Source organism: Lichenostomus cassidix, chromosome 1 (genome assembly GCF_008360975.1).
Source record: "Lichenostomus cassidix isolate B80296 chromosome 1, HeHo_3.0, whole genome shotgun sequence".
NCBI lineage: Eukaryota > Metazoa > Chordata > Aves > Passeriformes > Meliphagidae > Lichenostomus > Lichenostomus cassidix.
The window spans coordinates 58,595,232-58,612,633 of record NC_139479.1 but is presented as its reverse complement, the minus strand read 5'-3'; the positions used below and the strand labels follow the sequence as shown (position 1 = coordinate 58,612,633).

The window sequence follows — 17,402 nt, the reverse complement described above, 5'->3', positions numbered from 1 at the left end:
GCCTTCCCATCACTGGCTTTCAGTCTTTTTAACCATATGATATTGCTCCTTGTTTTCCATATCTTTTTCACCAGCCTGAATTTATCCCCTTTTTCTGCTCTAATCTGCTCTGCCTTTCTAATCCTCCTAGTGAAATCACATGGGTAATTAAGTTTTAAGGGCAGTGGAACTGCAGTGCTGTGACAAACATCCACCCACCTGTGGTGGGAAAAAACTGTTGATGAAAGATCATTCCTCTTTCTTTCCTCCTTTCCTAAACTTAAGCCAAAGGAAGGCTTTCAGCTGGTTTCTGCTAGCACAGGGTCAGATTCAAGGAACATCCCCCTCCCTACTTCCCCAAATGCTGACATGTTGTAACCTCTTTAGTGTGCCCAGGTATTACATCTGTGGTGGCAGTGAAAAGTGTCAATCTTGGTAGAAAATGCTGTATAGCAGTGAAAGGATCACTGTGAATAGTTAGAGCTGGAGTCTGAGCCACAGCTGCAGGGAATATCACATCATCTTTCACACTGTTGGCTTTTTGGTTTTATTTGTTCCTGCATTGCCTCAGAACTTTTCCTTCAAAATCAGATGTTATGCTGGTTAGATTTTTTTTTTCCAGCCTTGCTGCAGCACAAGAGCTTTACTTTTCTCTCTTTGAATGCAATATGTAGGTAAATAGCAATTTGCTTGCTTGAAGCTTGAGTTGGGGAAGGCATTTTGTTGCCTATCTTTTGGAAATGGATAAATGTTATGGTCACTGGGGCTTTGGTGGCATGGTGTGCACAGACATGTTCTTGAGACAGCTGTATATGGGACAGCTGTATATCCATGAGCTGGATGCTTTTTTTCACTTCTTAACATGCTTTGTGACTGCCCACAGAAAGCAAATAATTGCAAGCTTTTGTTTAGGAAGAATTAATTTTGTTAAGACTGTGTAGACATGGAAATTGCCTACAAGAAAGTTGTTTCTGTGTCTTCAGAAGGAGACTGTTTGTTTGTCTTATTGGGGGGACCAGGGAGAAGATCACTGGTTGCCTCAAGATGCAAAAGAGAGCAACAGTCTCAGACATACACAGAGTCACATTTCTCCCTCTTTTGCCTTGAGTGTTTCGCTTGCTGATGCCCTTCTTTTCTTCTCCAGACAGCTCTTGAACGAGTATGTAAAAGAATTGTTACACCTTCTACACCGAAAAAGGCACAGAAAGCAGTTGGGATTTTTTAATGTATTTGTTTAATCTGCAGTAAAAAAAAAAAAGGAAAACTGACTTTTCTAAGCATATGAATGACGTACTTCTAAAACAACATAATGATCAAGGTCATTTTCAGTATAAAAAGCAGAAACTCAAATTTAACAGGCCTTGAAATCCCACTTTAAGAAGTTTATAATTTAAACATTTCAAAGCAAGTCTGTCCTTCAGATTAGGGGAAGGTGAAGCTTATATTAAAAAGCTACAATAGGACAAAATACTGAATTCTATTCTCATCTTATTCTCATTTAACACTTTGCTTTTTAGATATGCAGTTTAGCATTCCACATGAGGTTGTCTTTATTTTCTTTAAGCCATGATTATGTCAAATTAATTCCTCTTTTCTGTGTGTCACGCAGTGTTAATAACATTACTGGGCTTGCAACATCTCAAGAGCTGTTTAGTCACAAAAATGAATACTCCAGAAAGTGAACTTTAAAAAAAATTGAACCATTTTGTTAATAAAGACCATGTAAATGGCTCCATAAACTCGGTGGTAGGGTTCAAGATGCATAGTGTGAATAAAGGCAGTCTAATACCTTTATCTTTGTTTTTCAAGGCTAGAAATACTAAGTTGTTCCACCTTTGAGTGTTTCAGTTTAGTACCTTCCTTAGAGATTTAATATGTAAGGCGATCAATCCCAGTAATTGCAGAGTTTGCCTTAGCAAAAAGGGTGAGGTGAGAAAGGAGAAAAAAAAAAGGGCTTTTTTTTTTTTTTTTCCTTCCCCTCTCTTCTGGTAAGCAGTTTCTCTTGTAGTGAAGGGATGTTAGCTTCAGCAAAGCTAAAGGAACTGGTGTGAATGGCTGCTATCCATGTTAAATAAAGAGGGGTTGTAATCTTGTGTCAAAAGTGTCCAGTTCAAGGATTTATAAATAACAGTGGCTGTTGTAGATTCTGAAGGGTCTTGAGACTCCTTGGTCTGCAACTGCATGTAAATACTTTTGCTGTAGTAGCTGGATAGCAGATACTTGTTAGACACTACAGTGGTATCATGGATACAGGATTCTTGATGCTGGGGCTTCTTTGATGTTGGGATGTGCGAAGGGTTTTGATTCTGCAGCCACGCACATTCCCCTCCACAGCCCCTTTTCCTGCTGTTTGTTTCCGATTTAGCACAATGTGCGCTTTCCCATGTCCCTTGGAGCAGCTTTGTGGGAAAGGTATGCTGTAATTGGTTTATAACCATTCATAATGACCTGGCAACTCTGAATAGCAACGGGGAGCAACTTAACTTGTGATTTATTTAAGTAAGCTACATGGATTAAAGGCACTCCCAAGTGTATGAGTTGAGCTAGTTGCTTAATTGGATGTAAATTTTCACATATAGCTTGGAAAGAGAGCGGTTTGTTACGAAAGGCTGGATGTATGGGCAAGCTTCTGGACTGCTAAACCAGTTTGTGAGGGAAGTTTAATACTGTCTTTTTTTGGGATGTCTCAGGTTTTTAATTCAGCAAGTGCTACTATACCCTTGTCACTTGTAAAGCTAATGGAATATTAACTCGAGAGTTTCATTTGCAGTTGGAGTATCTGACCTTTGTTTTTGGTGCAGTAAAAACACTGTGATTTTGTAAAGCACGGTCAGTACTGCTGCTTTGGTTTTAGTCTTTTACCAGTTCATTGTCATTGCATTCCTGCTTATTTTGTCAAGGCTCCAATTTTTTTTTTTTTTTTTTTTTTTGGTCAGGGGATTTTCTCACACAACGCCCATGATGCGAGCAACCCACCAGCTGCAGGGCATGATGATTCGGCAGGCAGTGCGGCAGCCCTGGTAGTTGTAAGGCCAGGGCTGGTAGCCCATGAGGGGCTCGCAGATCCGCTGGCACTGCGTGTAACTTCGCCGGCACTCGATGCAGCACACGCCCAGGTGATCCAGCATGGGGTCAAAAGCCATCCCTTCACCTTCCAGCTGCTGGAATGTAAAATATTAAATGTAAGCCCCGTGCTCTCATTCTTACAGAATAGCAGAATACATCCATGCTCCTGTTAACCTCACGAAGGCTAAAAACTGCAATCTTGGGCCTGTGGAAGTTGACGAAATTCCCACTAGGTGACCTGTGCATCCTGCTTTATTACTTATTTCGTCTTTCTCTTTTTGGCAGAAGTGTAGAATTGGTGCAATCAACCTTGTAAAATGGAAAAAACAACAGGCAGCTCTAACTTCATTGTTTTTATTCTACAGTCCTTTCAAAAGCTCCATCAACAGTAAGCTCCCAAGCTTTAAATATTAGTGATGGAAAAGGATTCAAGACAGTTACCTGAGTCTTTCATGTAGGTGACAATGCCTGAAGTATATGGTGTGGTTTTTATGATTAGTTTTAGTTTTTGTATTTTAATGCATTTTACAGCATTTTTTGGAAACTATTTCCATGGTCCCCTGCAGTTTTCTGAGGATTTTGCTTGTCTCTCAGTCTGCTTCCTTCCCTCTCCCCCTGCCACACAGAGGTGTGTTGTGGACAGTGAGAATTCTGCATGTTCTGTAGCTGACAGTAAGGAGTTAAATGGAGCAAAGTATGCACAAAATACTTAAAAGCCTTTACCCTCCAAAATTCTTTTCCTCCTTTCTAGAGAAACAAAAAGTAACCTGGATATTCTGCTTTTTGAAACTTGGTTGTTCTTTGCCCATTGGCATTACTGCAAGAAAAGCAGCAGTGATGCACAAATGCTGAAGTACCAGACAGCTTTTTACCTGGGTATTTTTCATTCAGAAAAGTAGAAGCACAACAAAAAAAGTGACACAGAAAGGTGCCATCTCTGGTCTGGGCTTTTGCAGGACACTAGTGACAGCTGGGTGTTGTTAGGGACCCAGCAACTCCTTCCCAGTCCTGAGAGCAGGGAAGATGTTTCCTGGTCAGGAATTACCATCCTTGAATTCAGATACCTGTGCTATGAATGTCACCTGAGCTCATCATCCAGGCTCCACTTACAGTGAACAGAGAAATAGCTCTAGGGAGGACTCATTTAATCCTGTAGGAAAGATCTACAGCATAATTAATGGTCTTTTTAATTCGGTCTCTAAGCCAGCTTGGCCATAGGCATCGATGCAACAGTTGTCGGTGAAGGTGAATCCTGCCCTGCAGGCTAAGGCAAGTCTGATGGCTACATCTGTCTGGCTGTTCTCCATTTGGCTTGGCTGCCCTCTGGCTGGAAGAGCAGACCTGTGGCAGTTGTTCTGCCGCCACCCTCCAGATGCAGGGCAGCTCAGACCTCATGGACATGGTTACATTAGTAGCTGTGAGGAGAAGCTACATTCCACTGCCACTGCTGTTTTAGTGACCTCATGAGAGAGTCGATTTAGATCCACTTTATTTGGAGTGATTAATTTAAGTTTAATTAAGGGATGTCAACTCGGCAGAATGCTGTCACAGTATAATGATCTCCTGCTGTTGCATAAATGTCAAGTCAAAGCTGGGACTTACTTCCAAAGCAGGAGGCATTTATCTTGTGACAGTGTTGTATTAAAATGACTTACTCCTGCTGCACCAAATGGTGGGTGTAAATTGTCTGGCGCTGGTGCAGCAGACTGGAAGGTGCCTCCTGCACAGCCAGTTTTCCTGCAGCGCGGCAGAGGTGTTGGAGCACAGTGGGGTGGCTCCTCTGCTCTTTCTGGGGGCTGCTGCTTCTTGAAGGGTGAGAACAAGTTTTACGACAGTCATCCTCCACCCACTGCTGCTGTCTCAAAACAGGTTCTTCTTTGTCAGCTGCTTGCTAGTCTAGGGATGCTTACCCTCATAGAGAAGAAGCTGAGAACAGAAATTGATTTGGATGGACCTTAATCTCTTTGCACCCAGACACTTCTGCTGCATTCCTCGGTAGTAAACACATCTGGTACTCATTTCTGTGTGACAGCAAAGCATGCTTCTAGCTGCTGGGCTCCCTCTTCACAAAGTAAGTGATGGGGGCTCAGCTGTCTGATCAAGACCAGCTTTAGTTTGTCTGTAGAAAGTGCTACTCTTGTCAGCTCTCCAGTGCTGTTTTCATATGGACCTGGAGACCTCAAAAAGCAATTCAGCATCAGCTCACCTCAACCTTGAGACCTCAAGTGCTTATGCTTGTTTCAGACTGAAGTCTAAAGAAAACTGGGAGAAGGGGACAGAGGGAAGATGTTTTTGAACTTCTTAGGTGTTTTACCAGTTTGTTATTTAACAGAAAAGCTGAACAAGCAAAGACTATGCAGATTAAAAAAAAAAAAAAGACAAACCCCACATTACCAGTGTTACCTGTCCAACACAGTCCCTGGCTCTGGAAGATTACAATGCAAATACTTACATTATATGGGTTGTCTGGATTAAGTGTTTGATCGGCTTCTTGTTCCATTGGCCTGGTTTCATTAGACTGGTGACCAAGCTCCTGAGTCAGCTGCACAGTGTGGGACCTGGGGTTTACTTCTTCAGAAGCAGCTTCCAAGTCTTCCTCATCAAAGTTTGATTCTGATTGGCGCCTGTTTCTTTTCATATCTCTCCTCCAGTTATCTGAAAAAATAATCACCAGAGGACAATCTTATCTTGAGCATGTCCTGGTAGTTACCTACTATTTCAGTGATTTCTTTAAATATTAAAAAAAGGAGAGGATAGAGGGCAGAGAGAAAACCAAACTGTGTCAAGGCAAACTTGATGAGCGTCCCCATGGGATCTGCTTGCCTTTCTATGACGTGTCTGCAGCCAATGCCAGTCCAAAGCAGCATGATTGCCTTTCCCGGCCTCCTTTCCCTCCTTGAGGCAAAATGTGTGTGAGGAGATTTGTTGGGGTTTTTTTGACCTAGCCTGTCGTCAGTTATACTAACTCAGCAGCAGTTGCCAGCACTAGTAAGACCAGTTGTACACATCTCACTTGTTTAAAATGCTTTCATGGCAGGATGGTGCCCTGCTCTCAACGACATCTGGTTCTGGACAGCTTTGATACTGTTGTTTTGTTGCCCAGTGGCACATGCACAGTCATGAGGAAAGTGGAAAATACTGGTAGCTTGGATCTACAGGTTCTTTAAAATGTGGTGATTTTTTTTTTGCATGTGTCGTCCCACCCAAGTGTTCTGATATTAACTGGTCCAAGGAGGAATAAATGTTTCAGAGCCTTCTCTCCTCCTCGGCATGGAAGTCACCTGGATGAGTTGCCATCTCCCTGATAACTCCTGAACACCTTTGCTAAGCTTGGCTCTGGGTGACAAGAACTTCAGAGCTGGGACTGCCCCCAGGATCTCATAAACCATCCACCAGTTGGCTGGCTTAAAGCATCTCCCACTGAATTCCTCTGGGGCAGCAGGGTAGAAAGCAGGACAGGCTATGCGTGGTCCCCAGTTCCTGGCTAGTGTTCCTGCTACCAGGTGTCAGCTGCTTACAGATTTGGGGGTGTTAGTTTAAGCTGTTGTCTTGTCCTTCTGTAGAGGGAGGCTGACCTCTCTGGAAATGTTTCATCTCCATTGCAAGTCACCCACTTGGGCTATACAAATTGTCTGAAGTAAATACTAGTATGGAGAGTATCTAGGGGATAAACGCCAAACCCACAATCTTGGCACAATCCCAGGAAGGTGTGGGCAAGGGACGAAAGGAGTCTGGTTTCCCAGATGTGCTAGTTTCGGTAGCAAACCTGGTGTAGGGAAGGCATTGAGATGAAGGGAGGGATAACATACTTTCCAAATAAAAGAAATATTACCTTTGGGATATGTTGGTCGCAGCCAGAAAATTGGAAGATCCCTGCAAAGCTCTAAAATTTTGGGGCTTAGGAAGCTGTTATGCTTGATAGGCTCATCTGCAGCCACCCAGATAAGGGAGTTTTTGTCAAATCTCACAGGCATGATTTCATCTTCCTGCAAATAGAAGAGCATAAATCCTTTGCTGCTCAGTAAGCAGTCATGTGCCTGCTTGCTGTTAATTCTTGAGCACCAAACTGTATAATTATCCACTGCAACTAATACCCAGCATCCTTCTGTGTCATGAATGTGAACAGATTGTGCTGAGCCAAAGCCTGGGGAAAGGATGCCACCACTGAAATGAAGGGCAAAGCCACTGTCAGCTTTGCTGGGGCTATGATTTCACTCATCTCACTCCTGGAAGGCTTCTGCCCCATGCATGAGGGCTGAGTGTCAGAGATCTTTTGGCCCAAAGCACCAGAATTTCAAGTGGTAGAAACTGAAGATTTACCACCTTCAGCAAAGCAGCAGTGAAACACACCAGCAAAACCCAAGCCTCTCATCTTTTCTTATGCCCCGTTCTCATTTGACATACTCCCCATATATAACTATTTACAATGTGTGTAGGGGGGTTGAGGGGTGGAATCTTGTTCAAAAGTTTTAGAGAGGATTATAGCTTGAGAACTGCTTCAGCTTCCAGTTTTAAGTCAATGTGATCGCTCTGATTAAAGGTCTTGTTTGGTAAAAGCAATTCAATTGACCAAAAGCTTGAAGTGCAAGTTAAAGGAGCCTGCCTTTTTGAAGTGTACCCTGCAGGTTTTTGGTTCATATCTTCAAAGTAATGTAGGAAAATGCCAGTGATTGATTCTTTAAAGTTGTTAGTTCAAAGTATTATTTTACATAAAATGTGTAAGTATTTTATAGCAATGGTGAAATATTAAAAGAAAACTAACTTTTGAATCATGAAAACCAGCATGATTTCAAAGTTAAAATTCTAAATTGCTTTCATAAAAGTCATCAAACTTGTTATATAACTGACTAGATCAATTTATTCCCTTGAGTTGTTGTTTCTTTAGTGTGTTTATTGATTTCTTTTGTAGGTCTCAAGTCATTTAAGTTTGCTATCCAATCTGTCTACTGATCTTTATTTATATTCTCCCACTTAAGCTTTTATCAACATCAGAAATATCTGAATCTAATTTTCAGGAATAAAAATATCCCTTGTTTCTGTTTGAGATGATCCTGACTTGTGAGCAGCCATAACCTGGGTATCTATCAAAGCTCACTTTACTCAACAATTTTTGCAGGTAGTGCTGTTATGATGCCTACTGTGGGAAAAGAGCATAGGCACACTTTCTGCTAAATACTTCCGTATCAGAGAGAGGACTTGGCCCAGAAAAATAAATACTACTTTGCCATTCCTGTTGAACATCCAGCCTGGAAAGTTGAGTGACAGGGAAAAGTTAATGTTGTAGAGGTAGCACTAAGTCAGCTGCTTGGTGCATGCGATTCATCGCAGCAGTCACGTAGGTGATGGATCTTTGGAGAAGATGCACAAAAACAGGACATGGAAATAGTTTTGCTGTCACCAGGCAGAAGATTAGAAATAACTTTTTAATTATTTTAGGATAATGTCTTCAGGTTTGTGACTTTGTTCTTCCAAAAAGATGAAAAATTCGAACTTTGACTTCAAGCCATAGTGCTAATTAAGTCAAGGCCAGCTGCCTTTAAAATAAGGCAAGGCAGGAAAAATGGAGCTTTTTGTCTGGAATTTGTACAAGTTCTCTTTCCCATCATGGGGAAAATCCTACCAGCTTCAGGAGGCTTTGTAACATTTGTCAGCCTGACTCTACTTGTAGAGACCTTTTCCCCCTTCTTTTTAGAGCACATGTTCAGCAGTCACAGCACCACTGCAGGGACGTGTAGCCTTAACAGCACCTCTCTCCCAGCTAATTCTATCTGCTTTTATTCTCTCAGAAGCAAAGCAAACCCAGGAAAAGGGGCTGTGGATCTCCTGTGCTCTCCTGCTGGTGGCTGAGCCTCCAGCAGTGTCCAGGCTCAGCTGGACTCAAGTCACTGGAGCCACTCCTGGGTGAGCAATTGGGTTGGGGGGTCTCAGCTCTGGGAAACTTGGGCTTTGAGAGCATAAAGCAATCAGCTTTTTGTGCAAATGTGAGGAGATCTGGAAGTATCTGGGTGAGAATTGCAGCTTCTGTGCTGGTTGTGATGCAAATTCTATGCAATTTAGTTAATGTTGTAAAATTAAGTTTTATGCTAAGAAGGAAAAGTCATATTTTTCAAAAAAATTATTATTTCTCCTGAGTTATCTGAATTTTTGCCCTATTTTTCCACAATTCTCTTCTACCAACTGTTTCAGAGGGCTAGAGGGATGGAGTCCATGTTTCTGCTCTAGAGCATTGACAGAACTCTCCTGGGATCTGCCAGGGTCCCTCTTTGCATTGACTAAAGCAGCTGCTTCTTCCATGTTCTCCCTTCCAGCCTTGTGCACAGCCTGGTCTCAGGCAGATGCTCTTCTCACAGAGGTCTCCTGTGGATCTGGTAAAAATTAATCCATGGTTTCCCCACTCACTGATCTGCAACCTCTCACGATGTCCCTGGACACAGTGACATGTCTCACACCAGTCTTGCTTTTCTTAGCTTTCAGGGACTCCTTGCAAGCAGTCAATGAATCCTCATCTGTCCTACCCTACCTTCAACAACCCTACCATGAGCCACAGTAGCTTTCAAATGCCATTTTAATTTGTATTTAAATACCTCATTAAGGCTCTCTCTTTACCAAGATCAGTTAAGAAAAAAACAAACTACCCCTTACCAGCTCAGATGAGAGGCTCGCTTTAGCCATAACATCAACTTCGGGGACGTGAGCTTTTGGCTGAGCTTTGATGTAACACTTTTCTCCTTCAGCAAAACGGATCCCAGTTATGCCCTGCAAAAGCAGAAGGCAGGGGGTTGTGCACAGCCCTCCAGAGCTCCTCACACCCCCAAGAAAGTGCCTCAGCTCTGCTAAAATTGCCACTGAATTTTGAGTCTGAAGGTTAATCTTATTTAAAACCAGAAGCAATAAAACACTCTTCCCTCATCATTTTAGTTTCACAATTTTGGTTAAATGGATCTAGAAGTTTTTGCTTGGTTTCTAAAAGTGGGGGGGTGTTTTATGTAAGTGCTTCCATGAAGGCTGTAGGCTACTTGGAGCAGCTCTGTTAAGGAATTAGTTGACATGATTTGAACTGTAACTTAGCACCTAACGTAGGCAGTCTGGAAATTGTGTTAGCTGGTGGTGTGGTACCCTTGTGACACAGTTTTACAAAACTGCGGGGGCAGCTTGGTTCAGTTTGTGCAAATAAATGACTGTGACAGCAAGGGGAAGTTTGTGATGGACAATTTGGTGCAGAAATCTGTGTGTGGGACTTTGTCTGGCCTACTAGGGTGAAATGCAATTGCATAAACCATGGATGTCTAGTTTTAAACAAGAGGAGCAAGTCTACTCTCAGTCCTGGAACACACCTTCCAGCCAGAACCTTGGACATCACCATTTTGCCATGGGAACCTTGTCTGTAGTTTCTGTTGGAGGTTTTTGGGTACCCATAAAAGATCTCTCTTCTATGTTATAAATTTAGATACCTTTTTTTGGCTAGTAAATGGCAAAACTTCTGTGTTTTTCATATGGTTACACAAGCTCCAGTCAAACACCTAAATACCTAATGCCTTTTGAAGAATGTTGGTTTTCTGCATGGCCTCTAGCTGCCGGGAGAAAGGAGAATGGGTGTCAGCATGACCCCTCTCATCAGCCCTCAAGGGGCATCATGAGTGCCTTCGTGTGCAGTGTTGAGTACCACAATATGAGAAAGACATTAAACTATTGGAGAGTGTCCAAAGGAGGGCCATGAGGATGGTGAAGGGCCTTGAGGGGAAGCTGTATGAGGAGTGGCTGAGGTCACTTGCTCTGTTCAGCCTGGAGGAGACTGAGGGGAGACCTCACCTTCCTTGTGAGAGGGAGAGGCAGGCACTGACCTCTTCTCTGTGGTGACAGTGAAAGGACCCAAGGGGATGGCCTGAAGTTGTGCAAGGGGAGGTTTAGGTTGGATATTAGGAAGAGGTTCTTCACCCAAAGGGTGGCTTGGGCACTGGAACAGGCTCCTGAGAGAAGTGGTCACAGCACCAGCCTGACAGAGCTCAAGGAGGGTTTGCACAATGCTCTCAGACACGTGGTGTGACTCTGAGGGATGATCCTGTGCAGCACCAGGAGCTGCACTCAGTGGTCCTGATGGGTTCCTTCCAACTCAGCATGTTCAGTTATCTAGTGCAGCATGAGATGGACAGTACTGGAACACCTGAGCCTGTCCTGTGTGTCTGCAGGTCCTGTGTAGCCAGACACACCCCCATCAAAACCAAATGAGAACCTGTAAAGCAGTGAGAGAGGGGATGGCTATGCAAGGATGGGTGTACTAGGACATAAGGCTTTGTAGTGCAGTAGGTGTGCTAGGAATACCCTAATATTGGCAAATCCAAGCCTTCTCTGACCCTGCAGTCATTCCAGCTCTGCCAGCCAATCTAAAGTTGCTAATGTAAATACTAGTCTGTCGGAACCACACCTCTTCAATCGACTTCTCCTCTGTGTGCATTCTTGGCTGAAAACCCAAGTGGCATCATCCCTTTGCTCTCACTATGCTTGTCCCTGGAGCTCTGCAATAACAAGCAGGCACCATCCCGGGGAGGTGCCTTTAGCTGGTTGGTGTTAGGAGCCAATTTCTGACCTGGTTGTCACAAGCAGTTGCTCACCAGCAACGTATGTGGAGGCAAAATGAGCTCAGCATCTCTTCAGTGGACTGGTGCTTTTGTGCAGATGTGAAATGGCAAAGGCAAGTGAGAAGAGCTTGCTGTAGATGCTCTTACTCAGCTGCTAATAATGTTGCTATGGTGATGCTAATGAGAGTTTCATAAAGGCAGAACCACGGCTGGTGGGAAAGTTGGGGTCCACTGTCTCCTGGCATGGATTCATTTGTTCTTGCTGAGAAGCCAAGGAGCTGAATTTCCTTGCTTTTCTGGATCCAGCAAGGGGAAGGTGGCTGCTCCAGAAGCAGAGATGCTTCCTAGCAGCAGCAGCATCTTTATTTTAAGTGCTGCTTTGACTTACAGAGGGCTTAACTCTGAAGTTGAGTGTTTTGCACCTGAGAACATTAGCTGCAGGGTCTGTAAATGGGTTTCTGCAACACCATAGATGTGCCTTTAGTAGCTCAGGGTGGTACAGCTCAGGCAACTGCTCTACCCGAGCTGCTGTGCTCTGCTGAGGTTTGGCATATGTTAGTCCAGGCTCTCTGCTGAGCAGCCACGAGCTGCTGGAGTACCCAAATGCGTTTGCTGTCAGCCCAAGTGGCCTGGCATCTTGCATTTGGTGCACAGATGCATAAACTATGCTAAATGCCTCCATCCTCTGCCAAGGGGATGAACCCTGGCCAAGCCATGGGCAGCAGCTCCCATCCTGGATCTCAGGGCACAGGAAGCTCCCCAAGTCAAGCACTGTAGAGTGGTCTCTCTTTGGTGTCTACTTGGCTTACTGTGCTGACCCTCTGCTCCTCAAAGAGGGATGTTTGGGGGAGGTGTTTTTTCCAGTTCAAAGCACATGAAATCATGCAAGGGTTATGTTGCAGCCTGACAGAATGTTCTTCCAGTAAGACCCCAAGGTCACATGTCATACTTCTGCTCAGTGGTTTGAAAATGCAAAGTGTTCAGATGGAGCCAAACCTGCTGCAGCCTCACCCACACCACTTTCCGGAGTGGTACCTGGCATGGCTTATCTCCAAAAAGCACTTAGATTTTTGTTTTGGAGGAAAACTGCCAGTCTCCCTGTGAAAGCAAGCCAGGAGAGCAAAAATGTTTGTGTGGATGGTTGGAGGCTGGAACCTGAGACTGACTGGAGCAGAAAAGTCAGGGCAGAGCAAGGTGTCCTTAAGAGTCCAGTGCTGGAGTGTGTGACATGAAGGACAAGGGTAGCACTACTTACAATCTGAAAATCATGGACTTCAACAGCCTCTTCACTCCCACTTCCTGTTTTGAATGTCTCTAAGTTGTTTCCAGCATCTATTTCCATTGATCCATCTTGTACTTTTCCATTAATGCTCATAGTATAGTGAACGTTGTACACCTGGAATCAATAAAAGAGCGGTAGCACATGCCAGTAATTACTTATTGCCTTCCTCCTACACTAGGCAATGGGTCAATCTGTCATATCCCTATTTAGCTCCTAAATTTTGCTTCTGCAGGCATTTGATAACCCTCCAACAACCAACACTGCACTACTTCACCATTGGGACAGGCTGGCAGTGGGGCAGCTGGCCCTGAGAGGTTGTTCAGTCTCCACCCTTTGAGGTTTTCAAGGCCTGAGTGGATAAAGCCCTGAGCAACCATCTCTGACCCCTCAGCTGTCCCTGCTCTGAGCACCAGGTAGGACTAGAGACCTCCTGAGGTTCCCCTTCCAGGGAGTGCTTATAGTTTTACTTCAAAAACTACGTGGGGTGAGTCTACACCCGTGTTCACTCTGACCTAAAAACCTTCTTCTAGGACATTTTAGGAATTGCTTGTTATGCTGGCATGATTCCCAAAGGACAGCAGGCGTGAATATCCTACTCTGAAGAAGGCCAGCCCCTATTTATCTCTTAGGATGTTCTGCTGAGGCACAGGAAAACAGGTTCCCCTTGAATACGAAGATACTTCCCAGCTTGTAATGGATGTGAACTTTGTTTAAATTGGATGTGAAGTTGTATAGACTCATATTTTCCTTGTCAGCGTATTTGCCCTTATCCTATTTTCAACGAGGAGAGCTACAGCATGGTTTGTATTTGCTGGAGGACCACAATCTGTGGAGCGGTTTTGTGATTCTCTTGTGCAGCTCTGCTAAAAGTGCTGCACAAGCAGTTTATTTTGGGTCTTAAAAAAGCCTTTACAGCATTTTAATGAAAAATTTACACTGACAGCTAGAGACAAATTTCTTCTTCTCTCACCTTCACTCAGGAAAGTCTAAGGTGCTAAAGATTTATGGTTCCTCAGTTATACAGAACCACTCCCATATTCTCTGCTTTCTGGGACTCCTGTTGAACATGATTCATATAACCAGACCAGTGTGTGTGGTCTCCCCTCATAGGGGCTGAGCTTGAGTTGAGCCTTTGATACCCCTGTCAGTTAGGGAAGAATTTAAAGATATAAAATAAAACCAAAAATTTAAAAATTGCCTTAGTTTTTTAATGAATGACTCTGAACATACTTTTTACAGTTGCTTCCTAAACATTTGCAAGTCAAGTGCAGCTTTCTGAGGCTGAAGGCAGATTGGAAAAATAACTCAGCTTTCCCAGTGTCTTCACCTAGAGATCAACTCTGAAGCTTAATGAAAACTGTGAATGTGACATATTTTGTGTGGCTGAATTTAGATGATGGGAGCATTAAAAAAGGGAAACACTGTCCTATACTCCACAAATGCACCCCCATGCTCCGAGCTGAAAGCACTGTCCCCTATGTCACCATCTGCATCTCTCTCCCTTTACAAAAGCCTAGAGAAGCATATGGCTCTTGTAGCACATCTTGGAGGTCAGCAATGTGTCCTGTCTTTTTACTGTAAAACCTTGTACTTTTCTTTCTGATTATCTGAATTATCCCTACGTGTACGGGTGTATCTCACAGGGGCACCTTTGCTCTGGCTGCTGGAATTCACACAAGGCTCTCCTTGATGAGGGCTGGCGTGTGGCTGGAGGCAGTACAAAACTTCTTCCAAAGTAAATTCAGGGGTACTAATTTACTTTATGGAGAAAGTTACATTCATGTGTGTACCATCACGTTTCAGATATGTTTTAAACACAAACTTTATGTAAACAGAAAGAAAAGTTCATCTGTAAACATGTTCTAATGCTCTGAAGTTTGGTTCTTAAACTGATCACCAGCTTTTCAGTTTCATTCTTTGCATACAGTGTATTTCATGTACCCAAGAAACTGTAAATAATAAAACTTAACCAAGACTTTAAAAACTGCTCCACAGCTGTGCACCATAAGTGCCTAAGTGTATGCACAGTTATACAAAGCACCGGAGGGAAATAATGGTGCCTGTTAATGGGTTAATTATAGTATTACATCCTTGAGGGTCCAGGTAGAATCTCGACCAAGAATGCAGATGCTGTGAAAAAAGAATTTACACATATCAATGCTTTTTTTGTCCTGAGAGCTGGAGTTTGCTCAGGATGTGAATCCCTGGGGACTTGTTGGGGTTTGAGTTCACTGAGGATTTGCGAGCAGAAATCAATGTAGAGTCTGTGCTCTCAAAGATGTGTTTCGTGTTCACTAACAAATGTGCTTCCAGGAAGCTCCTTACACACAGCCACCAAAAATAGTGATTATGGGTTTGGGTTTTTAGGTGTTTGGGATTTTTGAAAGCATGAAAAAAACCACTACAGGTCTGCTTAAAGACCTCTTTATAGACCTCGCAAGAAGCGCTTCCAGCCCGTGCCTCTCCGTCCGTGGGAGAGCTCCCAGCCCACCCGGGCCCGCCGCGCTCACCTGCCGCTCCGTGGCTTTCCAGAAGTAGAAGGCGCCGATGGCCCCGGCCAGCAGCAGGAGAGCCCCGGCGATCAGCACGGCGGCCCCAGCCTTCAGCAGCCGCCCCGGCCCGGGGGGCGCGGCCGCCGCGTATGCCTGCGGAGAGCGCGGGTGGGAGCGGGCAGGGACGCCAGCCCCGGCATGGAGAGCAGTCCTGTCCTCACTCCCGGGCCTGACCCAACCCGACCTGGCCTGACCCGACCCGTTTTGTCCCGATCCGGCCCGTTACACTGCCACCTGGCCCGACCCTACCCGTTCCCTACCGTCCCGTCCCGACCCGCTCGGTCCCGTTGTATCCCAACTCATGCCCACACGTTCGCTCACGATCCCACCCTGTCCCGCCCGGCGCCCGCCGGCAGCACTCACGGGGGGCAGGCACAGCTCCACATCGTCGGGCCCCGCTCGGGCGATGGGCACCTTCTCGGAGCCCTCTGCCATGGCTGCCGCGGGAGGGAGACCTGCCCGGGCTCGGCCCCAACCCCGGCCCGGCGGGGCTGCACCGCCCCGGCCCGCCCCGCTCCCAGCCCCGGCCCCGCGGAGGGCAGCACCGCCCAGTCCCGGCACAATGAGCCCCTTCAGCTGCCCGGCAGCCGCCGGAGTTCCGCGGGGCTGTGACCTCCTGGCCCAGCCCCGTCCCCTCCAGCCCACTCCTGGCTCTCGTCCGGGCAGGGGGTCGGGGCTGGAGGGGACAAGCAACCCCCGGACGCCACGGCGGAGAGAAGGGGTCCCCCGTCAGACAGACGGCCGTCATAAAAACCAGCTTTTAAAATAGAACAACGTGTTAACTGGCTTTTTACACTTGCCACAGGAATTCACAGGCGCTGGAGCTGACAAGCTGCTGGTCGGTGGCTGCTCCGCAAAACACCTCTCTGACTGGCACAAGGCAGCAGCCTCCGGCTGAGCTCGTGTCCAGGCTGGGCACAGCCTCGGAAAGGGAGCAGCGAGCCCAGCCCTGCTGCAGGCTGAGTGGGGGCGAAGTGAGGCGGGTAATTGAATATTTTTATTTAATAAGGATACCTCGTGCCTTTACACCTGAAGTGGATGTATCCCTAGGATTTCTTCTGTTTTCTGTCACTCACCATGCTCAGCTGGGCTTTTTATTTTTTTTTTGGTAGCTGAGGTATGGTAGGATCATAACAAATTTTGGGTGGAATGATCATCTGCATCTGTTTGCTCATTCTAATATGGTACATGGCAAGCTTTTAAGCGGTACAGCTGGCTGTGTGTGTCTGTCCATGTGTCTGTCCGTGTCTGTGTTTCCTTCATACCCCTAATGGATGTCCTGCCTGTACATACATGCACATGCATATGTCTGTGTGTGCACTCTTTGATGCTGGAAAATGAACTGTGCTGGACCCCTTTGGGGCTCATGGTGTCAAACAAAAGCACAGCATCCTTTGTAAGGCTGGAAACAGAGACACAAACACCAGCTGCAAATAGAGTGTGAAGGGGGGGTCTGAATTGTGACCTGCCCTGCCCTTCTTGCTCAGTGGCCCAGCTCCAGTTACCCAGACAGGCAGCAGTGAGGGGGGACTGTTAATTTGGGGAGACCCTGCCACATGAGGCCCCATCTCACTCCAGAGCAGTGCCTACACTAACCAGCTCTGCTGTAGCAATTTTTTTTCCAAAGTAGGTGTCTCCACTTATATTTGTCTTCCCATTTCTTCTCTGTTTTCCTTGTCAGGCAGGTTGTTCAGTTGTTGCACACTACTGATGTGTCCCCCCCATCTTAAAATTCCTGGGATCTTGGTAGCAGGTGCCACCTTGTCCCACCTTGGCTCATCCCACAAGAGGCAGTTTGGCTCCCACAGTTGATCTCCTACGCCTTCTCCTCTGTGCCCCACTCCGTAACTGCAAAAATCTTTGTTTTTCCACATCTGAATCCCCTTAACTGACTTAACCAGTAGTTGAAAACCCATCATCAAGCATTACAAAAGCAGAGAAAGCTCA

The 17,402-nt window shown here is 45.4% G+C and overlaps 1 protein-coding gene across 1 annotated transcript; it reads right to left on the bottom strand.

Annotated features, from left to right (window-relative positions):
* Positions 1-2,592: 2,592 nt before the first annotated feature.
* CNMD (chondromodulin) lies at positions 2,593-15,945 on the bottom strand. Its single transcript, XM_085058922.1, has 7 exons — positions 15,819-15,945; positions 15,414-15,548; positions 12,877-13,017; positions 9,688-9,801; positions 6,878-7,031; positions 5,498-5,700; positions 2,593-3,140 (listed from the first exon to the last, which is right to left on the bottom strand). The coding sequence occupies exons 1-7, from the start codon at positions 15,888-15,890 to the stop codon at positions 2,925-2,927; spliced, it is 1,035 nt and encodes a 344-aa protein (XP_084915048.1). The 5' UTR covers positions 15,891-15,945; the 3' UTR covers positions 2,593-2,924.
* Between the last annotated feature and the right edge of the window lie 1,457 nt (positions 15,946-17,402).